General features: G+C 39.0%; 1 protein-coding gene across 3 annotated transcripts in view; it reads left to right on the forward strand.

Annotated features, from left to right (window-relative positions):
- slc8a2a (solute carrier family 8 member 2a) overlaps positions 1 to 27,212 on the forward strand; it is an 85,842-nt gene that overhangs the window by 37,743 nt on the left and 20,887 nt on the right. For 2 of the 3 annotated variants that reach the window (XM_028465881.1, XM_028465882.1), the window contains exons 2-7: positions 9,802 to 10,206; positions 16,689 to 16,826; positions 17,139 to 17,366; positions 19,953 to 20,231; positions 22,647 to 23,084; positions 26,260 to 26,621. In XM_028465881.1, coding sequence (XP_028321682.1) covers positions 9,856 to 10,206; positions 16,689 to 16,826; positions 17,139 to 17,366; positions 19,953 to 20,231; positions 22,647 to 23,084; positions 26,260 to 26,621 — 1,796 coding nt within the window. In that variant the 5' untranslated portion in view covers positions 9,802 to 9,855. The remainder of the gene's footprint in view (positions 1 to 9,801; positions 10,207 to 16,688; positions 16,827 to 17,138; positions 17,367 to 19,952; positions 20,232 to 22,646; positions 23,085 to 26,259; positions 26,622 to 27,212) is intronic. The other variant, XM_028465883.1, reaches the window with a different exon arrangement.

Raw genomic sequence — 27,212 nt, forward strand, 5'->3', positions numbered from 1 at the left:
AGTCTCTCCACCAACCATAAATCAAAATTGTCAATATACTAATATAAGGATAGTAGCAATTAAAACAAGTAAATAAATCAAAAATGTAATGAATAAATAAATAAATTATGAAATATGAAAAGAGAGAGAGAGAGAGATTTGATTTAGATTTTTAATCATTTTTGTCGCTCTTTTTTCTAAGAACACATCTCAACAAAACCATCCACATTGTTACTCCCTAGAATAAAAAATAGATAAATAAATGGACGAATAAATAAATAAATAGTTCATTTACATGAGCACATCTCCAAACTGCAGTGTGTGGTTTTCCACTGAACATACCACCTGATTAAAACACCAAATCTGCTGGAATGAGTCCAAATCTCCTGCTGCTTTGTAATAATTAAAATCAATGAGAAGTCTGGACTTCATCATATTAACACACACAGTGACAGGTTCAACAATAAAATCATCCTCCACCTTCCTCCTCTGGCTAAAATACACCGCCATCTTGGCCTGCCCTAAAACAAAGTTTAAAAGCTGGCATTTGTTCTTGTGACGGCGTGTGTACTTAAAACCCAGGATAAAAGACTTCTTGGTAAAAACCTTTCCACATTTGGTAAAAACAGAAACAAAGGTGAAAGACGAAGACAATGATAAAAACAGTGAAACACAGTCTCTCTTTGGTCGCAGTAGGGACACTTGTCTTCTACTGCTGGGTGTCCAGTGAGTCTCAGTCTCCAATGTTCCAAGAGCTTTTGTGTGACTCTTACTGACGTCAGTCCCAGCCGGGCAGCGAGTCCAGAGGTCATCCATCCGGGGTCCAGCCAGCTCCACTCCCTGCCCCAGAGTAACAACCCCTGCACTCTGTAGTCTCGAGGCCAGACTCTGACCTGCCCAGCTGGGAAGGTCCAGACAGGTCCCCCACAGGAACGGCTCTTGGAGGATCCAATACAGACCTGCCCCCTCCTCTCCTTCCTCAGCAGGTTCCACACTCTAAAAATACTTTTATAAAAAGCAAGCAGAGGAGATGTGCTCATGTTCGGTATGGTCATTAAAAACAAATTAAAATCATGACCCAGGCCTTTAAAACCCTTTAAAAAGAGCAGCTCGTTTAAAATCAGACCTGGCCCTGTTCAGGTTTAAGGTGCTGATATTAAAATCACACATAGATAAAAAAAAAAAGAAACAACAGTAAGAAGAGCAGTCAGTAAAAGGAAAAAAAATCTAAGAATCATCTTCATCATTGACGATCTGATTATTCACCCTTAGAACTAATTTTTTCAGTCTGTATATCCTCCTTTCCCACACACCTTCTCAGAGAGAGAGAGAGAGAGCGAGAGAAACAAATTGAAACATTAGGTTTTTTTTTTTTGTCTCTCCCCCTCCAGTAATCCTGCTTAACATTTCAGTCTACGTGAACCAGAATTATTTATTAATCATCTCAATGTAAACCTTAGCTTCCCCTGGTGAGTTTGAATAAGAACAATAAATACAAAGCAAAAATGGTCTCTCCACCAATCATAAATCAAAAGTGTCAATATACTGAGACCAGAGTAGTATTAATTATAACAATAACAAAAAGGCATTAATAATAATAATAAATAAAAAAAATATAATAATAATAGTAAAAGGGTTAATAGAAGTTCTTTTTTCAGTAATCCTGCATAATATTTCACAGTTGTAGCGAACCAGATTTATTTAGTGATAGTCTTAATGTAAACCTTAGCTTCCCCTGGTGAGTTGAAGTCACGCTGCACACCCTCGTATGTGATGCGGGGTTTGGCTGGGTGGAGGATCTTGAAATGGGCTCCTGGAGAATGTCCCTCAGCTGGCGACGAACCTTGTTAAAAGCAGCTCGGGCCCGAGCCGTCTTAGCGGTGTGGTCCGGGAAGATGGAGATCGTCATGTTGCGCACCTTTATCCGCTGTGACTCCCTGGCTCTCTGAAGAATGTTGATACAATCTGAGTAATAATGTAATCTTGTCACTATAGTACGAGGATGTCCGCCAGGATTAGATTTGGGGGCCAAAGACCGAAGTGCACGGTCCACCTCGGGCTCTTTCTCCAGTCCAAAGACCTCCTTCAGAAGTTTTGACACAGTCAGCGGATACATTTTCCTCCTCTGCTACACCGACAATGTGGAGATTTTTGCGCCTGGATCTGGACTCCAAGTCCTCGCATTTATCCTCCAGTTTGACCATATCTTTTGACGCTTCCATCCTGGCACGAAGTGAGACAATGTCATCTGTGCAGGTAGAGAGAGACTGCTCCATATCTGAAACAATGCCTTGTACGATTTGTCATCCGATTCGTCGGTTAATTGTGTCAATAATCGATGACTTTCGACTATTAAAATAGTAGTTAGTTGCAGCCCTAGACTCTACACCATTGCACTAGCATTGAGATAGCAGCAAGCAAAAGTTACCAATAAATAATGTAAATACAGTACACTGACTAAAATGAAATATCTATTATGAAAATAACTGAAAGCCTTCACGTTTTTCATGTTGTAGGCTTGTCAGTCACTGAAGCTTCTGAGTTCCCTAGTTTTACCCCTTGGCCAAGTTTGCACTTTTTTATTTATGTTAATTTATTTTACTTTTAAATGTGACCAGCAATGGCTTGTTCTATGATCCAATAGGATTTAACTTAAGTGAAAACAATTGATAATATTTATTTTAATTGTATTTTTTGTGTTTGTTAAAACTGTATTTCAAGATTGTGTCTTTTTGTAAGACTCTACTGGTGTTGGGTTCAAGACCACACTATACGAGACCAAGACTTGCCTTTTTCATTTTAAAAAAATATATAAATAAATAAAATGATGACAAGGTTCAACAGTTAAGTAACATTCTCTCTTTAATTTTAGTTTATTTTAAATACATTTGACGGACAAAAAAGGTGCCTGCAAAAAATTAACTAAAATATTAAAACTACTACTGCTACTGATGAATTCACAATTATTCTACATATTTGAAAACAAGGTTTTTATGTCAGCTGAATGTACAGCAAGTGTTTAAAAGTATTTCTGCCAAGAAATAACATGGCTGGTCACCTACACACTGCAGAGTGTTTCCTCTTTGCTAGGGTTAAAAAAACATACATTACAGAAAAATGCACCAAACAACAACAAACATATGACAATGACTCAAAATACACAAAACTAGATATTTATACAAAAAAACACAAAATAACAATAGAAATGCACAAAACTACACCAAAAAAGATACAAAAATACACAAAATGATTCCAGAATCACACTGCAATGCCAACAAAAAACAATAATTATACAAAAAATCAATCAAGACAACAGAAAGATCAAAAATACACATAATGATGACTTCAAAAGACAAAAAATACAACAAAAATATGAAAATGGCTCAAAATACACAAAACTAAATATTTATACAAAAAATACACAAAACTAAATATTTACACAAAAAATACAAAAAATGTCTCCTGAATTACACTATAATGGCTACAAAAACAATAATTATACAAAAAAGGCATTAAAACACAACAGAAAATTACAAAAATACACATGACTCCAAAAAACATACATTACAGAAAAATACACCAAACAAAGAAATATAAAAGTGAGTAAAAAAAACAACAACACATTTATCATGCACATGTCCCATAGAATTAAACTAGGAAAATTGCACCCACATTTTGCACCCGCAATTATACCCCTTATGTTCCCACATGAATGCATACTTCGGACGGGCACTGTACTCGTTGAAAATAAATACAGAGTCTCAAAATTACATCAAAAAGAGGGAGGAGGAGTGTACACCATGGCCATGCATGCAGATGAATAGTTGACTTAACTGGCCTACCGTGGTTTTGTTCTAGGTAAAGATTGACAATGATTCGAGATATATTTGCTAAATGTTTTCAGGTTTCATTGTCAATATTTAGTTTTTCTGCAACAAGCAGGGGCTGAAATAACAGGTTGTTTCTTTTATATAATTTTAAAAGAACATGCAACAATTATTTTTTTTTAATACCAGCAAATCACAGCAACAGGTTACATGTATTCTGTTTTTTTTATTTTGCAGAAATGCTGTACTTGAATACAATACAGTGTAATAGATTCTGTACTGTTAAAATTATAATAATAATGTTTGATTTAATTTGGTTTGATTTATATTGATCATGTAAATGGCAACTTAAAAACAGTTTAAAATAAAGTAAAATAAATTGACATCAAGAAATAAAACAGTATCTTGCATCTGCAAATTCTTTTGCATCTTAGTTGAAATGAACACAATGTTATATAAAGATGATTTTTTTAGTTAATGTATTTGAAAGGCTACAAAAAGTAACTTGAATTTGATAATGCACTATCGTGTGGTCAACACATGCTAATTGCTCATTTCTTGCCACACATAAAACACACATATTTAACCGGTACATTGACGATTAAATGAATCTGTTCCCACACAATTAAATTCTCTGTTTTCTTCCAGAATAGTATTTTTGTTGGTTTACTTATCTTACCAGAGATATAAAACTTAAGGTTAGCCACAGGTGCAGGAAAGCTGATGGTCTGAAGATGTTGCAGGAGGTGAAGTAGGAAGGTGCTGAGTCATTGGACAACGTGATTTATTTTAGATTACAAATTGTTATATCTTGATTTTATTTGAGCAGCAGGTTGCAGACCCCTGCCCTGAGAGAACCACAGCTAAACATCTGGCCTGGCATTTTACTGCTGCCCTCAATGGGAGCCTGGCTCCGCAGCGCAGAGAGAGAGAGAGAGAGAGAGAAGTGCACTCTGTGGGATGTGACGGAGCGCTCAGCTGCTCCGTCCAAAATAAGGTCATCCATACGCACTCGCACGGATGTGACCAGATTTTCACTTGCACACACTGAAATTATACTCGCATATGCGACTATTTTGGACTGTTTGTCCTGGTACCTTGACGATGAAGCCCGGGAGAACTAGCAAGTTCTGTGCTGCAGGAACTATGCTGGATGTGCCACCGTTTTGGATCTTTCGCATTGGACAACAGGGTTCGCTCAGTTAGCCGATCCGTGGCACTCTTTGGCCAGTCGCAGCTGAATGAACTGAGAGCGTGGGGACCGCAGTGCTCATTTTGTAGATCGGCTGTTACATATGTTGCTCCGGCGTCTTAGGCTTTTGTGGTGTCGGCTTGCTCAACTGTTGTGGGCGTGTATGAGTACATGTAAGAAAAAGAACAAAGAGAAAGAGAACAAACAGACGGAGCGAATCCTAAATTAACAAAAATCATCTTTCCAATATCAGAACTGTAAATATCATGAATTATGGGACATTTTGATATCAAACTTGACTAATCAAAACAGCACAGTTCAAATTCAACAATCTGTTAGTGTGTTTTACTGGTAAAATATAGTGTTATATATACTGGTAAAAAATCATGTTACGTTTTTCTTTACTATATGATTAACATTAAATACCTTAAACTAAATTTTGTGAAGCTTCTAGACCTTTTAGACACCCAATACTACTTAAAAAATAATTTTCTGTTTGAAGATAATTGCCTAGAAAAGAACTGACAGAATAGCAGGTTTTCATAAACTATGATTTCAATTTCTTGAACACAGATCATTATTATAACTTTTGGTGATTTTTAACATGGTATAAAATCTCTTTGTTCTCATTTCGAGTTTACAGCTGGGAGAACTTGTTTTTTTTCCCACAGTCCTTGAAGGTCCTGGGTAGTGTTAAGATATTGCTCCTTCACAAGGGGGAGGTCAAGAGGTTAGGGTTTGAAACACAAGGACAGTATCTGTTTGCCCAAGTAGGCATCCTGTTACCCCCTCCTTGGGGTTGTAAAAGATGGTTATTTTGAGCTTTTACGGTATCAGAGCTAGTTTTCCTTTGCTCTTTGATTGGAATTAAAGGGGAGGTGAGATTTTAAATATGCATAAACAGTTTTTCCCCTGTCGTAAAAGAGGGTTCTGAGGTTACAGTTCAGTTGTTAAAACAGACTCCTCTGGGCTCTCTGTCTCAGAGTTCATAAAAGAGCATTCTGTAAACTGTTTGTGATAAAGAAACAGGCTCCTTGGTAAACCCTGTTAGGAAGGGTGTTGATGCTTCAATTTGTAAGGAGTTGTTCCCTACTACACCGTGACGTACTCTAACCAATGGGAAGCCTGGAACATGATTAACTGATTAGGGAATTGCTACTGTCAGCTGGAGGGGCTGGCTCGCTTGACTTCCGTGCCTGCCTGAATTAACGCAATGCTCAATATATGCACTGAACCTACATGCGTCATTCCCCCCCTCTGCACCCCAAATCTAACACACACTAAGGAAATATACAAACAATAAACATTCCTTGCAATTGTTGCACTACGTTGCATTTGCACTGCTGTACCTTTTAGGGGTGTGACTTTAATGCGTTAATTATTAATTAATTACAAGAAAATAGCTTGTTACACAAATGTAACGCATTTCATCACAGTTTGCTTCAAAATTAGTAAGTTAACGTCTGATAAACTCAAAAATTCAATCGCTAAATGGATTGCTCTGGACTGTAGACCACTATTACTGGGAGAAGTTAAGGGTTTGAAAATGTGCTATAGATAGCATCGTGTGATCCAACTTTCCAGCTGCCGTGCAGAAAAACTATTTCAAACAACATCCAACAGCTTGATGAAACTGAAAAGCAAGTAAAATTGGATGCATTGCAGAAAGCTGAATTTGTGCTTCGGATTGGGGATCATTGGCCCTCCGTTAGTAACTTGAGATATGTCAGTGTCACTGTGCACATTGCTGACGTCACAGATGGGACATGGCATCTACAGTCTTTTGCCCTGACTGTGCAGAAAACAAACACCAGACACTATGCTGAAAACTGCGATGAACAGTTTCTTTCTGTGGCTGAGGAATGGGGAATTCAACAAAAATTCACCACAATTGGAACACACAGTGCACGAAAACATGATGGCTGTGGCAAGACACTTACCCTTTCTACACATACCTTGTGTTGCTCACATCTTACAGATAACCATCACTGTTAGTCTTGCTGATAGTGAGTTTAGTGTGACATTAGCAAAATGTCGCAAGAAAGTGGGTCACTTTAAAATGCTAAAAATTTGATTGATTAACTACAAAGTCCAGAGTTAATTAGATAATTTTTTTAATCAACTCCCACCCCTAGTACCTTTGCACTGTATGTAGATATTTATGTTTTTAATTTAAGATTTTATTGTTTTGTTTTTTTTGTGTCGTAACACTTTTGCAAGCTGCTAAAATTTTGTTATATGACTTGTCTTGTACAATGATCTATCTATCTATCTATCTATCTATCTATCTATCTATCTATCTATCTATCTATCTATCTATCTATCTAATGAATTCATCAAATCCACAATGCAAAAATATCAAACTTTAGCAGCATATTTTTCTGAATAAATAGTTATACATAAATGAGTAGACTCTACCAGCAGTTAGCAAAACAATTTTATTGAATACAAATCAAATGACATGCAAAAAGAAAAAAAACCCCCCAAAAAAACAGCTAAAAACAGTGTAATTGAATTCTGAAATTGTAGTTGTTGATAATGCTGATCATTGTCCTCTTGGCCAGTGGAAGAGTGCAGAGGTACAGCAGAGAAAGGAGTCTGCCTCTGCAGAGATGATGAGCTGCTGGAACATGTTGTTAGTTCTTTACCTGCCCCACTGTCGGCTGAGCAAAGAGAAGTATCACCAGTTACGGTTGTCCTCTGCCTCCATGAATTCTCTGCGATGCCTTCCATGCATATTCGTCAGGGAGGACATCTCTTCAGCCATTTCCGACTTCGTCATCTTACCAACGAGCACCCTTTGACACCGCTATTGCAAAATGTGTTAGTGCAGTAAAGCCTTGTGCAGTACTATTCAGTTCAGTTCAGGTTATTAGCCATTTGCAGTAAAACCACATTGGAAAAAATGTATAAAATACTATTGGGTCGATGGGTTAGGGGTCGTCCTCAACACTTCTGTTTTTTCTGTTTGCAAATTGGAGCGGGTCCATAGACACAAGGATTTATTCTCTGATATAATCCAGCAACAATCGTTCAAAGGTTTTCATAAAGACTGATGTGAGGGCCACTGGCCGATAGTCATTCAGACACTTCACAGGTGTCTTCTTGGGCACTGGAATTATAGTTGATCTTTTGAAGCTAAGTGGAACAGTGCACTTCCTGAGTGACATGTTGAAAAGATCTGTCAGAACAGGGACAAGTTGTTCAGAGCACAGTTTAAGGACACAGGGAGGAATACGGTCTGGTCCAGGAGCTTTTCTAACTTTAGTCCTGGAGAGGACCCTGTGGACGTCCTCCTCAAAGATGGTGAAGCCACACCGCTCATTACAGGCAGGAAAAGCAACTGGTTCAACATTTACAGTTTCAAAGCGACAATAAAACTCATTAAGTTCATTTGGCAGAGTTGGGTCAAAATTTATAATGAATAAACTTTATTGTCATAAAGTTTTGTGTGCTCATTGAGTGTGCATGCACGGTAGGGCTGTAGTCAACCAAGGAATTTGTTGGTCGACCAAGACTATGGCACAGGTAGTGATTAGTCAACCGAAAAACAAAAAGGTGTCGTGCTGCAGCTGTCAGTGCACTGTCCTCTGATTGGAGCAGACGGATAGAATTAAGACATGCTTGAAGCATCCACTGTTGAATCAATTCTTTTTCTTCACAAGAACATGGATTATCCTTATATTTGATAAGTGGATTATGTAAATAGAGCCATCTCTAGTGAGCATTGCGCACCTGTGTGTGTTTAATGTGCACTTGTTTCCCTGTGCGCTGATCTAATGATGACAAACAGTTGTCTGTTAAGTGTTAATAAAAGCAGGCTTACCACTAAAACAAACCTAAATATGTCATTTGTATGAGGAAAAAATAGGTTTTAATTGTAGGTTTTGGGTCAGGCACAAATATAAATACCTAATGTCTGTTGGACCCGACGGTTTCAGTTTTGCGTTCAGACCAAAGCTTTAATAAGGTTCATATCATAAATGGTCTGTGTTTAACCACCAAAAACTAAAACAAAATATTTGTCTCTCTTTTTCTTTTTCCTTGTCCTCCTCTCCACCTACTCATTCATTGTCCAGCTCCGCTGCACAAAAACTATAAGACAAACGCCACAATGCGCACGTGGGTCAGATTGGAGCCACAAACCATTCACACTGGAGTCTGATACAGGTCACATTTTAAATGTTAATGTGAACGGATGAACAAAAAAATCAGAATTGAGCATTAAGGCCGCTTATCTGCCATGATTTTGTTTCCACACACCATTGGCCCTGTAGAGTCACATTTGCTTCGGTCTTGAATGTAATCCTTCATTTCGTCGTAACTGGATCCTATTTGCACAGCAGGATCAGTGTGCAGATGAGAGTCAGGTTGATGCTACCGTCTGCTATGTATGTGAACTGAGCACATGCGGTGTTGCTTTATATACTTAATTGACAGCGGCTAGAGTTAACAGGAAAAAAGCCTGTCTACTTACAAAATATATCAGTGGACAACATTATTAAAATCACACAAATGTCACCCATTGTAATTTTATTATTTTGCAAATAATGAACAACTTTTAATGCTAAAATTGAAAGTCATAGTCACTGCATATTTAATAAGTCGACGGTGTCGACCAATTAGTCGACTCAACGACCAAAGTCGGCAGCGTACTGGGTCCACTTGGCTTAAGCAAGCCCTTTTTGTCTCTTGATGGCATCCTCTGTTGCACAGTGTAGTAAATGTTCCAAACATTTTCTTGGCTCCATTAGAGTAAATAGCTTCAGTAACACTCTTTTCTTTTTTATTCTGTTTCTGTAGGAATCTTTGATCCATCTGCTCCACCTCCCAGAGCCCCTCCTGGTCAGGGATACTATGGGCCCCAACCACAGTCACCTTATGCCAGTCCTGTCTCTCCTCCTTTTACTTTTTTTTTTGTGCCAACCCTGCACCTCTTCCAGGCCCCGGAGCATTGTGGAGCGGGCGTCCAGCCCTCAGCAAACACAGTCCTCTGGGAACTCGTCTGAGTCTGTAAAAAAACCTTGTTCAGACATTGTAGTGTGCCATCCAGGCATCCTTCTACCAGTTTGGCTCCCAATTAACCCACCAGTAGGCGAGCAGGCGGGGAGGGCTGTGGTCTACTTCCTCTGCCTCATGTATATGTTTATGGGTGTGTCCATCATTGCTGACCGCTTCATGGCATCCATAGAAGTCATCACCTCTCAGGTATTACTAAGTTATGAAAAAAGCAGTCATTCTAGATAAAAAGCCCTCAACGTTACTTATTCTAGATTTGAAAGAATCTTTGCCACACATAAATTGCAAATTTATAGACGTAAACTACAGAATGTAATCATTATGTACAAAATACATCACAAATTTAATTACAGTCAGTTTGAGTGCAATCATTATGTGCCAAAATGTACCAAAGTATACCAGTCAGGAAATTGGCTCGTCCTGCAATGATCATAACACGCCAAACAGCCATCAAGTTATTCTTTCTTGATATCCAGTTAATATATATTACTTTTTTGGATTAAAGTCAGAAGAATAACCACTTCCAATTTTTCTCATGCTGTTTAATCTGATTCCTGATAGCTTTTGGCACTGCCAGTGTAAACCTCTAGTAGAATGCTCATGTTAACCATAATCTACTGTATACAATGGTAATATCCCAAGCGCAACATACTCAAATTTAACAAAGAAATACTTTGGCTATGATAGCTGTATCGTGTTCTATGAGTACAATCATATGATCACTCTGTTCTAACGAACAACCAAAAGAGAGATTGAAAATGGAAAAAAGCTATTGCGATAAAATAATGAGCTACCAACCCTTATTGGTATTAAACAAGTTAAACTGATCCACTTTGCTAATAATTGTTATATGTGTGATGTTTGTAAAGCAGTTGTCTTGTATTTGTTTTTCTTTAATCTTATCACCCATTAGTTTGCAGTGTTGGGAATGTTACTTTAAAAAAGTAATTAGTTATAGTTACTCACTACTTGTTCCAAAAAGTAACTGTGTTAGTAACTAAATTACTCTATAATAAAAGTAACTCATTACCAAGAAGGAAAGTAACTATTTGCGTTACTGTTAAAAAAAAAAAAAAGTTGCTCTATGTCAAAGAATTCAGATTTTTTAGATGCGTGTGTCGTTGTGAGGTGCTTCATTAATTTTGAGTTGCTTACAACAGATGTGGACAAAGTCTTCACTCCTGGATATAATGAACACTTCACATGCACGTTCTTGCCTCTGACCATAATTAATTTAGAGTAGTGTTTGTATCGTCACCTTAAAAATGTCAACTTTTCATCAGACTGTTCCACGCTCACCATCTCTGCTGATTCATCCAATCTGCTCTGTGTGTGTGTGTGTGTGTGTGTGTGTCGTGTGTGCTGGCACGTCGCCTTAGCCAATCATAATCACTCACCTTGTTTTTAACCCGCCTCCTCTTGCTGGCACATGTGTAAAAATGCTGGCTCCGATTGGCTACAATGAAACATGACGTCGCCTTAGCCAATCATAATCGCTCACCTTGTTTTTATCCCACCTCCTTACTACATTGAGTAAGAAGTCAGGGATGCTTTCGCATCACAGTTTATTTAATCAACTAGTACGGTGCCCGTCAGAAGTATGCATTCATGTGGGAGAATAAAGGGTATATTTGAGGGTGCAAAATGTGGGTGCAATTTTCCTGGTTTAATTCTATGGGACATGTGCATGACTTCATCAATTTTATATTTTTTTGTATGGTGTATTTTTCTGTAACGTATGTTTTTTTGGAGCCATGTGTATCTGTGTATCTTTCTGTTGTCTTTTTGTGCATAAATGTTTTTTTATTTACATTTTTTTTGTAATGTATGTTTTTTCGGAGTCGTGTATTTTTGTATAATTATTGTTTTTGTTGCTATTGTAGTGTGATTCAGGAGTAATTTTGTGTATTTTTTGTATAAATATTCAGTTTTGTGTATTTTGAGCCATTTTCATATTTTTGTTGTATTTTTCTGTAAATATATGTTTTTCTTAAGTCGAGTACAGTGCCCGTCGGAAGTATGTATTCATATAGTGAGAGCTTAAGAAGAGTTGTCAATTATGGGCATAATAATAACAACATACTCTGTAGCATTATAAAGGGGTATATTTGCATGTGCAAAGTAAAATAGCGTGTGCAATTTCCCTGGTTTAATTCTATGAGACATGCGCATGATAAATGTGTTGTTTTTTTTTTTTTTCGAGTCATTTTCATGTTTTTGTTATTGTTTGGTGTGTTTTTCTGTAATATATGTTTTTTAGAGTCATTTTGTGTGTTTTTGGAGCCTTTTTGTAAATTTTTCTGCATTTCTGTTGTCGTTTTCTGTACTTCCTGTATAAATATTGTTTAGTTTTTTGTGCATTTTTTTTATAATTATTTTTTGTTGCCTTAAGTAGTGTGATTCTGGAGTCATTTTGTATAATATTTTAGTGTAGTTTTTTGCATTTCTGTTGTCTTTTGTGTAATTTTTAGGGGGCCAAGCTGCGGGGCCAGGGAACCGCGTATGCTCCTAGGACCAGCGGAGCTAGGAACCCTATTGTAATCGAAAGGATTTTTATTATTATTATTATATTTATTATGTTTCCCCCGGTAAAAGTGGCGCCGCAGGCTAAACCGTGCATGGTAGGGCGGTGCCCTTTGGGGGTTGGGTCCAGACCACCCCGTGTACCTTTGACGCAAAAATTCACATATGTTCGCCAGCAGGTGGCGCTATAACAAAGGTCAACACGTTTTGGCCAATATCTCCCACACCATTTGTTGCAAATTTAGTTGTTTTCTCGGAGAAAAATCGCAAAAACTGGAAAACCTACTTTTTCGAACTCCTCTTTGGGGTTTTGTCCAATCAGCGTGAAACTTGGCACGTAGAATCTTCAGTTGGACATAATCTCCAGTTAACCCTATGAGTTTGTTCAGCTAAATTACGCGCAAATTATTAGCGAGTAAAGTTTTCTAGCTTGCTATAAAAATGCAAACTGGCACATATCTCGGTCAAAATAAATGCTAACAACACCAAATCTGAGATCCTTAGTTGGCATGTGACTGTGAGTGTATGCGCCAAATTTGAATGATGTAGACCACTAGGGGGCGCTACAAATAATGAATATTTATATCTCTTAATTGGCACGACCAATTGTTACCAAATTTGGAGGGTATGATGTTGGGTCCCTCCTGAGGCGATATCTTAAAGTAATTCACGATTGGTCAAAGTGGGCGTGGCTAATGACATAATAACTCATAAATAAACAAACAATTATTTTTTGCTGAATTATTATGTTGAGGGCTGTAAAATTTACAGGGTAGATATAGAAGACCACAAAGACCACCCATACCAAATATTGTGCCACTAGGTGGCGCTATAATTGCAAAAACATTTTTGCCTCTAACTTTCACAATTTAATTCACATCTTTATAAACATCATATCCACATGTTCCTTACAAAGAGTTTCATCATCTGACATAGGCCACGCCCACTCCCACAGCACATTGCTCTTTGTAAGTCACGACATATAAAAAAGATACTTTTTCAAATTCCTCTTTGGGGTTTTGTCCAATCAGTGTGAAACTTGGCACGTAGAGTCTTCAGTTGGACCTGATGTAAAGTTGATGAAATAATTTTGTTGGCTCAAAATATGCGCAAATAATTACTGAGTAAATTTTTCTAGCTAGCTATAAAAATGCATAACTGTTGCATATCTCGGTCAAAATAAATGCTAACAACACCAAATCTGAGATCTTTGGTTGGCATGTGACTGTAAGGGTATAAGCTAAATTTTAATAAATTACATCACTAGGGGGCGCTGCAGTAATGGAATATTTGCATGTTTTAAATGGCAAGACCAATTTTTACCAAATTTGGTGGGTATGATCTTGGGTGCCTCCTGAGGCCAATCTCAAATTTATTCGCGATTGGTCAAAGTGGGTGTGGCTTATTACTACATAACATATAAATAAACAAACCTTTATTTCAGCTAAAGTATTATGTTGAGGGATGTGAAATTTACAGGGTAACTATAGAAGAGCACACAGATCACCAAAACCAAAAAGTGCACCACTAGGTGGCACTAAAATGGGTGCAAATGCATTTTGGCCTGAAACTTTCACACTTTAAATCACATGTTCCAAAACTTCATATCCACCTGTTCACAGCAAATGGCAGGTTGGCCTGTGTCCTGACGCTCGCCACGAGCCCGTCATCCTTCATGACGTACTTCCACGGGCTCCGCGGAACCTGGGGGCTGAGTCGCGCGGGAAGGCTTGGCCCCCTTTCATAACTGCTTGCAGTTCTAGTTGTATAAATATTTAGTTTTGTGTTTTTTGAGTAATTTTCACATTTTTTGTTGTCATTTAGTGTGTGTGCCTGTCTAACTTTCACTAAACTTATCTATTTTCAGTAGTTAGGTGTAGTAACAGGTGTGTCGTGAGTGAAGCTGCAGTAATCATCAGAGAGGTGTTCCATAAAGCGGGTTATGTTCAAACTCTGAGTATGTTCAGGCTCAAATGAGGGAAACTCTGAGTATCCCATTCCAAAAACTGAGGTATGTTCTTCTCTGAGTATGTTACCCGAGCAACATTGTCCGTGAACTAAACCTGGTCGCTGGCAGGTTTTATCAAAGAAACCTTGGGTTTCTACCTGGTTCCGCCCACCTGAACACCATTTCTGAACACTTTAATAAACCTTAACACTTTTCTCTGAAACACATTAGTAACATCACACACCACAGACATGCTCACATAATTACTAATGTGTTGCTTTACGGTTTTTTTTTTTTTTTTGTGATAACGGTAATTTTCTTTATAACATTGTAGATGTAGATCATTAAGTGAAAGTCACTGAGAGGTTGATCTGCATTAAAACATCTACTGACGTCTGTAGTAAAGTTCTCTGAATAAAAACCTGTGGATAATATAAAGGAGGAGATGATCATTTAAATGAATACACTTTTAGGGCTCAATTGTTGTTTTATATTGTTATACAGTTAAATCTGTAGATCATGCATCTTTGAAGTTATGATGAAGCAGTGAAGTGTGACGCTGCGCTTGTAAGTGACGAGTTGCGGGTTCGCATCCCGCTTCAGTGTTTTTTATGACATTTTTTAGGATGTTGAGATGACTCTGGTGACAATATTACATAAAAAATCAATATAAATTATGTGATATCAAGCGGCATTTACTGTCTTTATATCCAGTGTAACAGGAGGGCTCTCTATGCAGACATCCTATGCAGCTGCCACGTCTCCTCAGACACATTTTATTCACGTCACGTCACTGAAGCAATAAAGTGATGAAGCGACCAAAAAGTGTGACTAATTGTGGGTGATTTAAGCCACTATAGTCACTGAAGACTGAACGCACCTTTAGAACAGGCTCATAATCATCAAACACCGGCTTATTTCACCCATTCGGGTGAATAAATCACTATTTTCCGTTTGGTTGCCATGGCAGCTCGATTAAATCTCTGATCCATTGATGATGGCTTTTTGTCGCATGCGTGCACGTAAGTAACCCAAGATTTACATACTCAGGGTTGATTGACCCACTTCATACCAGCTTTAATGGAATCCGATACCCAGAGTTTCCCATCGCGAGGTATGTTGACCCAGAGTTTATGGATCGACTCAGAGTTTGTTAACCCGCCTTTATGGAATACCCCTCTGGTGGGCTTCACTATGTAGCACCGTTTACTGATTTGACTCAACACTGCAGTCACTACTACCCAATGGATGGGTGTCGGGACACAGACTGTAACCGGACTAAATGGTGGTCCATTACACACACGTAGACACGTAGAGGGTGATTGGTGTGTGTGTGTGTGAGTCTCTCTACCTTGGACTCTAATCTCCTCCGTTGGTTCTCTCTCACACGCGCTGCTGATAAATGTGCAGCTTTCAACACAGCAGCCATTGCCGTCAATAACTTCCGGGTGAGGTCCGTCCGGTCTAAATAGCGAACGGTCAAACTAACATGAAAATAAACGTTTCGAAATGTCATCACCAAATAAAGAAGAGTAAAAAAGTATTTTTCCTCAAAAGAGAAAAGAAAAGTCCACGGGAGCTCGTGCACGCACCGGAAGTGAGCTGTGCTGTGAAATAGATATAGATGGTGCGCTAGCGCCCCCTCACACCCTGAGGTCAAAATCTGAATAGGTTTCATTTCGGGACCATCTAGAAGTGAAATAAAATTAAAATTAACATTTTGAAATGACCAAATTACTCCAAAATATCAGATACACACACTCGGGGTATTTGGAACCCGTCGACCGAGTTTCAGGTTGAACTGGCACCACGTCGGGGAGATATTTGCTCCACGCACTCACACACGCACACACACACACCCTTGAATTATAGTATAGACGTATGTATCGCACCGCATTTAATGTTCAGTAACGATAACGGCGTTGTAACGGCGTAAAAAGTAATTAGTTAGATTATCCCGTTACTGAAACACAAACGCTGTTACATAACGCCGTTATTTTAAACGCCGTTATTCCAAACACTGTTAGTTTGTAATAATAAATATGTACACATTTGGCAAAGTTTATGTACACATAAAATTTTGAATTTAGAGTTTATAGCTTTTGATTCCATCAGATTACTTACAAAAACGATTAAAGTTGGCTTTAAAAATGAACAGCTGGTTTGAAGGTGTGAGATTACAAGTATATTGTCATTGCAGGAGAAAGAGGTGACGGTCACCAAACCCAACGGTGAGACCACAGTGGCAACAGTGAGAATATGGAACGAAACTGTGTCCAACCTTTCACTAATGGCCCTTGGCTCCTCTGCACCTGAGATCCTGCTGTCTGTTATCGAGGTACCCAAGTCAATGCTTCAGGCAATGTTTACAAAACAGTTTTCTTCAGGTAACTTGTTGCTAAAATAAAATTTCTCGTAATATGGAGATTACATTACATTTTAGGCTGCTATTTTGGGTCTCCAAATGAAAAAAATGGAAATGTCTGTGACCACAACAAATTAAATGCTCACCTGACTATGTAAACTGACTATAACTTAGTAACCCCCTTTAATTATTCAAAATTATTTTTTTTGTATATTATGTTAAAAGCTTTTCTATTTAGCAGTGTGGACTTTTTCTACCCTTTTTTGATCTTGTATATTTTTACAGGTTTGTGGACACAACTTTGATGCAGGGCAGCTCGGCCCGAGCACCATTGTTGGCAGCGCTGCTTTCAATATGTTGGTGATAATTGGTTTGTGTGTCTCTGTAATCCCTGATGGAGAGACACGCAAGATTAAACACCTGCGAGTATTTTTCATCACAGCTTTCTGGAGCATTTTTGCCTACATATGGCTCTACCTCATATTGGCTGTCATATCACCTGGGATTGTACAGGTGTGTTTTACCCATGTGCATATCAGTGATACATTGTTGGTCACTGCATTGTAGTATCTTTTGACATTTAACACATCTTGCATCAAAATGTTTTGTCTAGTACAGTGGTTCACAAACTTTCCACAGTCCCAGGCCGTACCCCTTCAGACATTTAACCTGAAACCATGCACACTAAAAAACATAATAGTGTAATGTCATATACAATGTTGCACTACAGTGAAATTTGTTTCTGAATTTGACCTATCCTGTTGAGGAATAATGTATATTAAAAAAAAGCCCCCCAAAACAAAATCTTAGAATTATTATTTGATTTATTTAATTAATTAGCCTACTGGTATTTTTAGTGCGAAACAATCTCCTTTATTTTGGAAAAACAAATCTACCAAACATTTGTTTATTGAACATATAGCAGTAATACAACATAATTTTCATCACGCTGAAAGTGAAATACAACTCCCTACAACTTTAATGAGAAAGGTGAGGTTGAGAGGGTGCACAGAACTGTTTGGCTGCATTTGAGAGAATCTGAGTCTTAAATTGTTCACCACACAAAGTCGTTGTGTGTTTTGTTTTCATGTTTGTCAAAGCTGAAAATCCACTTTCACACAAGTACTGTATGTGGGAAAGGAAATCAAGCACTTTTGGCTAGCGTAAAGCAATGTAGCTCTTGCCATATTTTTGCTTTTTAAGATTGTTTTTCTGTCATCGCTTGAGGGTAGACTTATCTACGCCAATGTGTAATTTGTGGTAATGCATAGAGGCTCCTGACTGCTGGTTATATTGTGTTCTAGTTTCCAATGTTGTCATGCTGTTTTCATTTCTTTTTCACGTATCCCCTATGACAATTTGCATACCCCTGGGGGTACCCGTACCTCACTTTGAGCACTTATGGTCTAGATTTTTTCAGAAGATTACAATGCTAAATACAATTCAATTGCAATGCTAAAGCACCAAATTTGCTAATGGGCCTATTGCTAATCAGGGAATGAAACAGAAAAAAATTAATCTGATTCACAAATAGATGTGCCAGATTGCTGTATGCACCATAGTGCACATAATGATGGCACATCTGGTAGCAAGGAGTAATATTTTCATTGAAATCTTAATAATTATAACAACATAACTAAATATGAACAATGAAAACAAAAAAGGTAGTGACCAAAAATTTATTTTATATTTATAAACTCTTAAAAATTTACATCTGGTTCAAAGTTCTTGAAAAAGGGTCCAGGTATATGACATATAACATTGTTATGTAGGAAGACATTGATCTTGGTTTTAGGATTAGGATTTTGTAGAGTACATATGTACTATAGTATACACAACAAAAACAATACAATATTTAATACTAGTGTATGGTATGTGGTAAATATAGCCACTTAAAGAAAAATAACACAATAAAAAAATTGTACATTGTCAGACATAGTTTCCAAATATCACTAAAAACTCCAAGCAAAGGTGTTTTCTCCACACTTGATTGTTTATAATAGAAATATTTGGAATGATCAATTTCCTGCTGAAAAATTCCCCATTTAATTTCAAATACATTTTAGGTAAACTATGACATAATACATTACGTCCTAGTCAAGGACATTTATGTTATAGAAATGATTGTAGCAGGCCTATATTCTCTATGGCAAAGGATATGGACCCCCTATATAAATTGTGTATTGTATCTCGATAAATTTCCTATGTCATAGAAACTGTACCGTGTGTATTATAGTGTTGGGGTCCATTTTCTATGACATAGGATGTGGACCCCTAAATAAAAAGGGCAAAATAGTCCAAACTCCGCTCTGGAAAATGGACGGGGAGGGGGACCATATTCTATAGACGGGGTCCAAATTCCACAACGGAGTAGGGACCTATAGTGGTCCTGGTTACAGGGGTCCATTTACAATATTACACCTGTATTGGATGAATGAGCAGAGACAGAGTCAACATTTAGGGTTGTTCGTCAGATGTGGACAAATAATTTTTTGTCAAAGGTTGCAGTAGCAGACAGATATGACTGCCTGGACATTCTGGGGTAAACCAGCATAGCTAGTGTCTCTCATGAGACCTTGGTGTACGTTGTCAGTGTGCTGTTGCTTTGGATTTGGCTTGCTTAAGGCACAAGGACCAATCCTGATGTTCTGGTCATGGACTGGTCATTCTTTGAGAGAGTTCTGTAATTTGCTATATTATCTGTAACAGAACAGAGTTTGTTTACAATTCCAATGAAATAATTCAAAATACCTTGAAGTAATAACAAGGCGTTTACTTTTGTAGGTCATTCATATTTTAACCAGGCTCTAACAGTCAAACATTGGCCATATAATCTGTCAAAATTGTGGTAGTTTTGAACAATCTCCCCACCATTAAAGTTAACTTTCAAATTAAAAAACAAATAGCTCTTGGCTGATATAAATATCACTTATATGCCCCAGATCTAAGAAGATCATAATCATGTCGCTAAAAATGTTTGAAAGTCTGATCCCAACGAATGCCACATTGCAAAAACTCCTACACACACTTTTACACATATTTGTGTTTTAAAATATTCAAGTGTTGAATTATGTTAACATATTTTTCCCGTTTGACCAGGTGTGGGAAGCCATTGTGACGCTGCTTTTTTTTCCTGTGTGCGTGCTCCTGGCTTGGATTGCTGATCGTCGCTTGCTCTTCTACAAATACATACACAAGCGTTACCGTGCCAACAAGAGACATGGCATTGTGGTAGAAATGGAGGGTGATCCTGACACTAAAGGCATTGATGTGATCATAGATGGAAAGTTGTCAGATACAAACTCATGTCCTGGAAACTCCTCAAGTGTGACGGTCTCAGTGCAGACAGGCAACGAGTTAGACCAGAACAAAGATGAGGTAAGACATCTGGTATAAAAGTACTTTGGCGCAATATTTGGTCTATTACAGTAGTTCTCACAATTTATTTCAAAAGAGCCCCATTGGCAGAGCAAAATCAAGGGAAGAGGCGTTGTTAAGATGACAAACCATATTCCACGTTTACATGGGAGCTTTAATTCCTCTTTAAAGCAGAATAAAAGTTAATTCCTCTTTAACCTGACCTTGTAAACATTAATTCCTAATGCTAACTTAATTCTAAATTAAAGTTAATTCCGAATTAAGCGGTTGGTTTATTCCGTTTTTAATTCCGAATTAGATCATTCCTCTTTCTTGTAAACACTTAACTTAGTTAAAGCCGCTTTAAGTTAATTTGTATCGTTTAGCGCATCGTTAGCGATGATGCGCTGCTGACAACATATTCCAAGATGGCGACGGCCCGGACTCCAGTCTAGACTATTTGATAAGAGCCTTAAATGACATGGATATAATGAAAAGAGTGGATAGACGGAAGCATAAACATATGAACTTTCACACGGACCTCGGTAAATGGAACAGGCTTCACCGGACTGCTGGCACTAGGACCTGGAGGCGGAGTTAATGCGTCCCCGTATTGCATGCACAGGCTGTAATATCACCAGTTTTTCATTTTACTTGTTGTTAGAGCTACTATCTTTACCAGGGAGCAAATATTTATTCCTGGTGATAGTTTTCCAGAAGTTTACTGGGCTTTTTACCGGTGATTAGCTCCTATTTCCTTTCCGCTCCGCGGTCCAAACTGAAACCATGTGTTATTGTTGAGCTGCTGCTTCAAAAATACAATCAAAATAAAGGTGAAAACAGTTCTGATATAGTCTTCTGTGTTATAGCCGACAATAAAAGGTTTGTTGTGTGTTTTTCCCAATAGACGTGATACATCACGTTCTCCCCCTGTCCAATCAGAACCTTCCCAACTCCCAGACCTAAAGCGGAATTATGTAAAGTTTTCCATGTAAACCTCATTCGGGAATTAACATTTTCATGTAAACACGAAGCAGAACACTTTAATTGCAAATTATTTAAATCGGAATAAATAATTCCGAATTAAAAAAGCATCATGTAACCATGGAAACGTGTCTCAAAAGATTTTCCTGTGTATAACATTTTGCTGCTCACAAAGTGAAGCTGTAAGATATGCTATTTTCCTCCTTCAATGCCAGGCAAGTAAATTTTGTTGAATTTTAAATGTGACAATGTTGTTGACAATGCTGTAAGCCCGGTGTATCAAGCCAAATTACCCCTGCCCAGGCTATACTTGGGGAGTAAAAAGGCCTAAGCCAGGTTATACCCGGGATACACTCTGGCCGAGGCTAGACTATACCCCCCAGGCCAAACTATACCCTGGGTATAAAACAGCCTAGGCCTGACTACACCCCAGGTATATTCTGGTCTGGGCATATACTTTGGACTGTTACACCAGGCTGCATTGTCAGGTTTGATAGGGCCCCCTTTAGTGAAACCCATTAATTAATCCTTGTCCCCTCTTTGCTCAGAGTTGCTCTTAGAAACTGCCTGAATCACTGGACTCAAAGAAAGAAAGACTTTGGACTAAATATAATTGGAAACCTTCAAAGCGTTGCAAAGCGTTCATGCGCCATAAGTCAGAACTGTCCTGGCTCGAATCCATCACATTAGGTTGCTTATAATCAGCGGTGGGCTGTACATTTGGTACCTGGGCCTTAAATGGGTATCGTTATATTAAAGGCCTCTTACTAGTGTGTATCATTTAAGAAGACACGTTGTATGTGACCTCAGCTTGCTGCCCTTGTGTTGCCACTGACTCAAAACCATGTCACCAACTTGAAATCTGATTGGTTATTTCCACATTCACATTTCCATTACCTTTAAGCCATGGGTGCCGCACTCTAACAGAAAGGCCAGGCCTCAGAATACATATTTATGGTATTCTGATTATGTTTGTGCCAGCAGAGAAGGCCTACAGGCCCTTACGGCCCCCTGCTGCCTATAATATTATACTGTAGTTGATATGGGTACTTTTTAAAATGTTTTTATGTTTAAGCTTTAAATGTACTTAATCTGAAAGAAAGAAAGCAGGAGCATAAGGGAATGCTTCAGGACAGTGGTCTCAACCATCAGGTCCACTGGTGACTTTTATTGCTAAATAACATTAATCCAGTTGAATAAATATTTTGGGGCGATATTAAGTTTCCAATGACTGGTAGAATTTGCTTACAGCTAGAGAAATGCAAACAGCACAATGCTAAACATCGTCTTTATAAAGTTTAGTCATGAGAAACTTCATTAGGTTCATAAAGCAGGGCTGTGGCATCACTGCTTTAGGTTTGTAAGCCTAGTCCTAAAACTGGATCTCTTATAAGTAGCATTTAATTAGTATAGTATGAACTTTAATAAGAATGAGGTTTGTTGTTCATTCAGCAGGTGGTTCGCATGCTAAAGGACCTGAAGGAAAAGCATCCAGACAAAGACCTTGACCAGCTAATCGAGATGGCTAACTATTCAACACTGGTTCACCAGAAGAAGAGCCGAGCTTTCTACCGTGTCCAGGCCACCCGCATGTTGATCGGCGCTGGCAACATTCTGAGGAAACATGCTGCTGATTATACACGCCGTTCTGCTGGTCAGGACGACGATAAAGCCACTTGCTCACACATTTGTTTTGAAAGTGCCCACTATCAGTGCACAGAAAATTGTGGTTTCTTGACACTGGGGGTGGTCCTTGATGGTGGCACAGGCCACAACACGTTCTATGTTGACTACTGTACTGAAAATGGCTCCGCTAATGCAGGGGCAGATTATGAGTTCATTAAAGGAACACTGATATTCAAACCTGGAGAAAAACGTAAAGACATCAAGGTAAGACCTACATACTACAGTATATAATGTATATTCATACACACAGTTAACTGACCCCTAAATATTTTTAAATGTTACAGTTCTGACTGGCAAGTTACTACATAAATATAAACTGTCTAGCTAAAAAGAAATGTTACACTAATATTTTGTTGGAACACCTTTAGCTTTTAACCGGCAAGCATTTGCTGTGGTATCGATTCCACAAGCTTCTGCTTCATAACATTTTATTCTGTCCAGATCTAGTGTTGATTGATGTTTTTTCCAACACATCCCAAATACAGTATTCTTAATAGGGTTCAGGTCACGACTGTGTTGCGGCCAATCCATGCTTAAAACTCAAACCTGAACATGCTCCCTGAACTCCTCTTTCACAATATGAGCCTATTTAATAATAATAATGCATTGAATTTTAAATAGCGCTTTATCATAGACACGCAAAGCGCCTTACAGAATTAAGGCATTATTCTTTCACTCCACACTTAGTGGTAAGCTACTATTGTAGTCACAGCTGCCCTGGGGCAACTGCCTCCAACACTCACTCACACACTACATTCATACTAGGCAATGTGGGTGAAGTGTCTTGCCCAAGGACACAATGACAGATACCACTGGAGTGACTGTCCCCCACTGTGGTACCTGGAATTACCAGTGGTCTCCCATCCAACTACTAACCAGGCCCAGATCTGCAAAGCTTCCGAGATCTTTCGAGATGACAGGCTGGTATTGCCACAATGAGGTCGTCAGCTCAGCTGACCTCATCCTTCGGGGAAATAACGTTGCTAAGCCTGGAGACCTGACCAACTGCAGCAATGCAAGGTCATAGCTCACCCCTTCAAGCTTGTACAGTAGGCACATCATCCCAGTAACCTCTCTTCTTACCCAGATGTGCCGATCTTTCTGGAACATGGTCAATCTTGACTCATCAGGCCACTCAGAAAATTTGGAATTACAATATGCTCAAAGATGATTTTGGATTTTAGGCCAAATGATGCCCAAAAAATGTACTTGCTGCAGTTTTATTTATGCCTTCAACAGTTAACTAATTTTAGTCGGTCCAGCAATCTCCTAGAAGTTTCCTCTGCTTTGTGCATGCAAATAATCTGACCCTCCAGAAACTGATTAGCATCTTTTCCCCACTCACAGACTGTGTATTTCCACACAGTTGTTTGAAAAATGAGAACCTATACTCACTGTATTAGTTAGGGTTGAATAAATTGTTACAGCAGAAACATATTCATCCATGCAGTAATAATCAATTTAGAGGCGCTTACCTTCTTGTTTAGTTAAATTCAAGTGGTGACCTTTTATTATTGAAAATTATACAACAGTTAGTTCAGACTAAGTAATTTCATTGGACGACAGACGTTCCAAGAGTTGTGCTTATTGTGTTGTGTAATCAAGCCAGTCTGGTGATAAGCGTGAGGCTTAAGTATAAAGGTGGTGGCTGTGGACAGAGGGAAGGAGTGAGTGGTAATACCTAAAACAGGTATTTGGGATCAACGTGTCTAACGAGCTGCTGGATGGTGGCCCACGAACCGGCGCCACCCCCAGCAAACAGCATCATCTCGAAGCACCAAGCAACCCCGCCCCAACCTTGCTACAGATGCCAGCACCCCCCAGCACGCCCACCCCCCACACCGGCGAGGCAGGCCGCCCCGAGCCCGCACACACTGTGGACGGCCCCCAAGGCAACCAGGAGATGAGACAAGCACCAAGCCACACCCAAAGGGAAGAAACACCCCCAAGCCCCGCCTGGCCGACACTGCCCGGAGAGACTCCGCAAAGAGAGCCCCCAGCAACACCCCCCCCACGCCCCCCGAGACCCACCGCCCCACCATGCCCGACCACACCATCCTGATGTATTTGTACTCTACACGGTGGCCCAGCCATCAACAGAGGGGCCGGGCCCCCACCCGACAGGCCCATATATGTTATCCTACCCACCTCCCTGTTATGGTGCTTCTCCATTCCCCAATGGAGAGGCACTTCCCAATCCCCTGTGTGAATGTGTGTGTTTAGTGAATGTATGAGGTGCAATTAAAAGAAAGGGGATGGAGGGGAGTGGTGCTCCCCATCCAACCTTTGTGTATATATGTGTATGTGGTGCAATAGCTGCGCGCAGAGGCACCCAGACACCCCGGCAACCCACCCAAGCCCCCCAGGTCACCTCACAAGCCCAGGGAGGTCCAGGTCTACAGTGGGATTAGTGTTTTAGTAAAGAGTGGAGCTGGCAGTTGCTTGCAGGTTAGATCATCAGGCTAAGAAATCGAGATTGAATGCAGTTTAAAAAAACATTAAAACAACTTGCTTAAAGTTAGAAAAGTAACACAACTTGGTTATGTTTAGGTGAGTAAAACAACATTAGTTATGTTATTGTTGTGTTTATATGTAAGAGAAAAATTACCCAAGGCATATTCTGCCTAAGTCATTTTTGTTATGCAATGTTGTCTTACTTTTTTTGGAAACTTATATCAATAAAAAATACCAATGTGCTTGCTAAAAAAATTGTTTTTTCTTGTTTTCTGAAAATGTTGAAATATGACTTAGGCAACTATGCTATTAGACTAACGTTATGTAGTTATACAACTTTTTTAATGATTCAACATGAATAATAGATTTTTTTAGAATCGTTATTATTTCATGGACTCCCACGCTACTGGTCGAAGACCCTAATTTGATAACCACATGTTTAAACATTTTATATCGCACAGGCTCCACAAACAACCTGACCAGACACATGAGAGCAGTTTGTCCATCATTCACATTGACTGGAGTTTTTGTATTATATTTTAAATAATAAATATTTCATATAATTTATATTTTTGGTGAAAAATGTGTATTTAAAAAAGTAAGCAACAAGCAACAATTTGAGGTACAAGACCTAAAAAGTTATGTGCACCCCTGAATATAGACCATATAATGTAGTGCATCTGCTACATTCAAGTAGACAATGTGTGCCACAGGACCTCAGATAACCACTTTTTTACAGCTGCTAGTTTTATAATGGTAGGAAATAAACCCAGATTTATCAACATACTGTCCTGCTAATCTGTTCATCTGTTTGTGTTGATGTGTTTAAGTCATAGTGCTGTGGCTCGCTCTAGTGCCTTCAGAACTAGAACAGAATAGCTTTATGTTTTAGGAACATGACATTATATTTCACTGCACTCTATAGGTGGGCATCCTAGACGACGACATCTTTGAAGAGGATGAGCATTTCTTTGTGCGTCTTCAGAACTTGAGGTTAGAAGAGAGTGGAGGAGAGGGCACTGGAAACCCTCCCACTGCCAGATTGGTGGAGCCTCTGATTGCTACCATTACCATCCTGGATGACGACCATGCTGGAATCTTCACATTTGAGCAGAAGGTGCTGCGAGTGAGTGAAACCACAGGCACGCTCACTGTGACTGTGGTGAGGAACTCTGGCTCCAGGGGCACAGTGGCTGTCCCATACCACACAGAGGAAGGCAGTGCCAAGGCAGGAGTGGACTATGAGCAGTCCAGAGGGGAATTGGAATTCATCAATGAGCAGACCAGGTAAGGCATGGGTGGGAATATAATATATATATATTTATATATATATAATATGAGTAACAACTTGAATTATCTTGGACTAGGTAGAAGGATTACAAATTAATATAAGACAATGGAAGTTGCTTCCCCTTTCTATGATTGGCTGTATCAGTGCAACAAAAATGGTTGCACTTCCGCGATTTTTTTACCTCTTTCAAAACCTTCCTCTTATGTTTCCACCATCCTTCTTCAAGCAGCTTGATTTGATGATCCTGTCTTTTGTTTGGGCAAATTTACCTCCTCGCATTCCCAAGCCTCATCTACAGAAGGTTGTGAATTGTGGCGGCCTTGGTCGTCTTAGGCCCGAGCGCCACGAGCTGGCGAAGGGCCTCTTGCTCTCGTAGTGGCCACACTATGAGGGAAGGGGCGGAGCCTATGTGAGCACCACGTGCCTGTCAGTGACCAGGGACCCTTGTCATGTTGTAGGCATGCCCCTGCACTGTCCGAAAATGTGTAGTTCATGGTACTCAGAAAGAGGGAAACATTGTTATTGGGCTGGAATATTGTTCGTTCTTTCTTTCTTTCTTTCTTTCTTTCTTTCTTTCTTTCTTTCTT

This window comes from Gouania willdenowi, chromosome 14 (assembly GCF_900634775.1).
Source record: "Gouania willdenowi chromosome 14, fGouWil2.1, whole genome shotgun sequence".
Lineage (NCBI taxonomy): Eukaryota > Metazoa > Chordata > Actinopteri > Blenniiformes > Gobiesocidae > Gouania > Gouania willdenowi.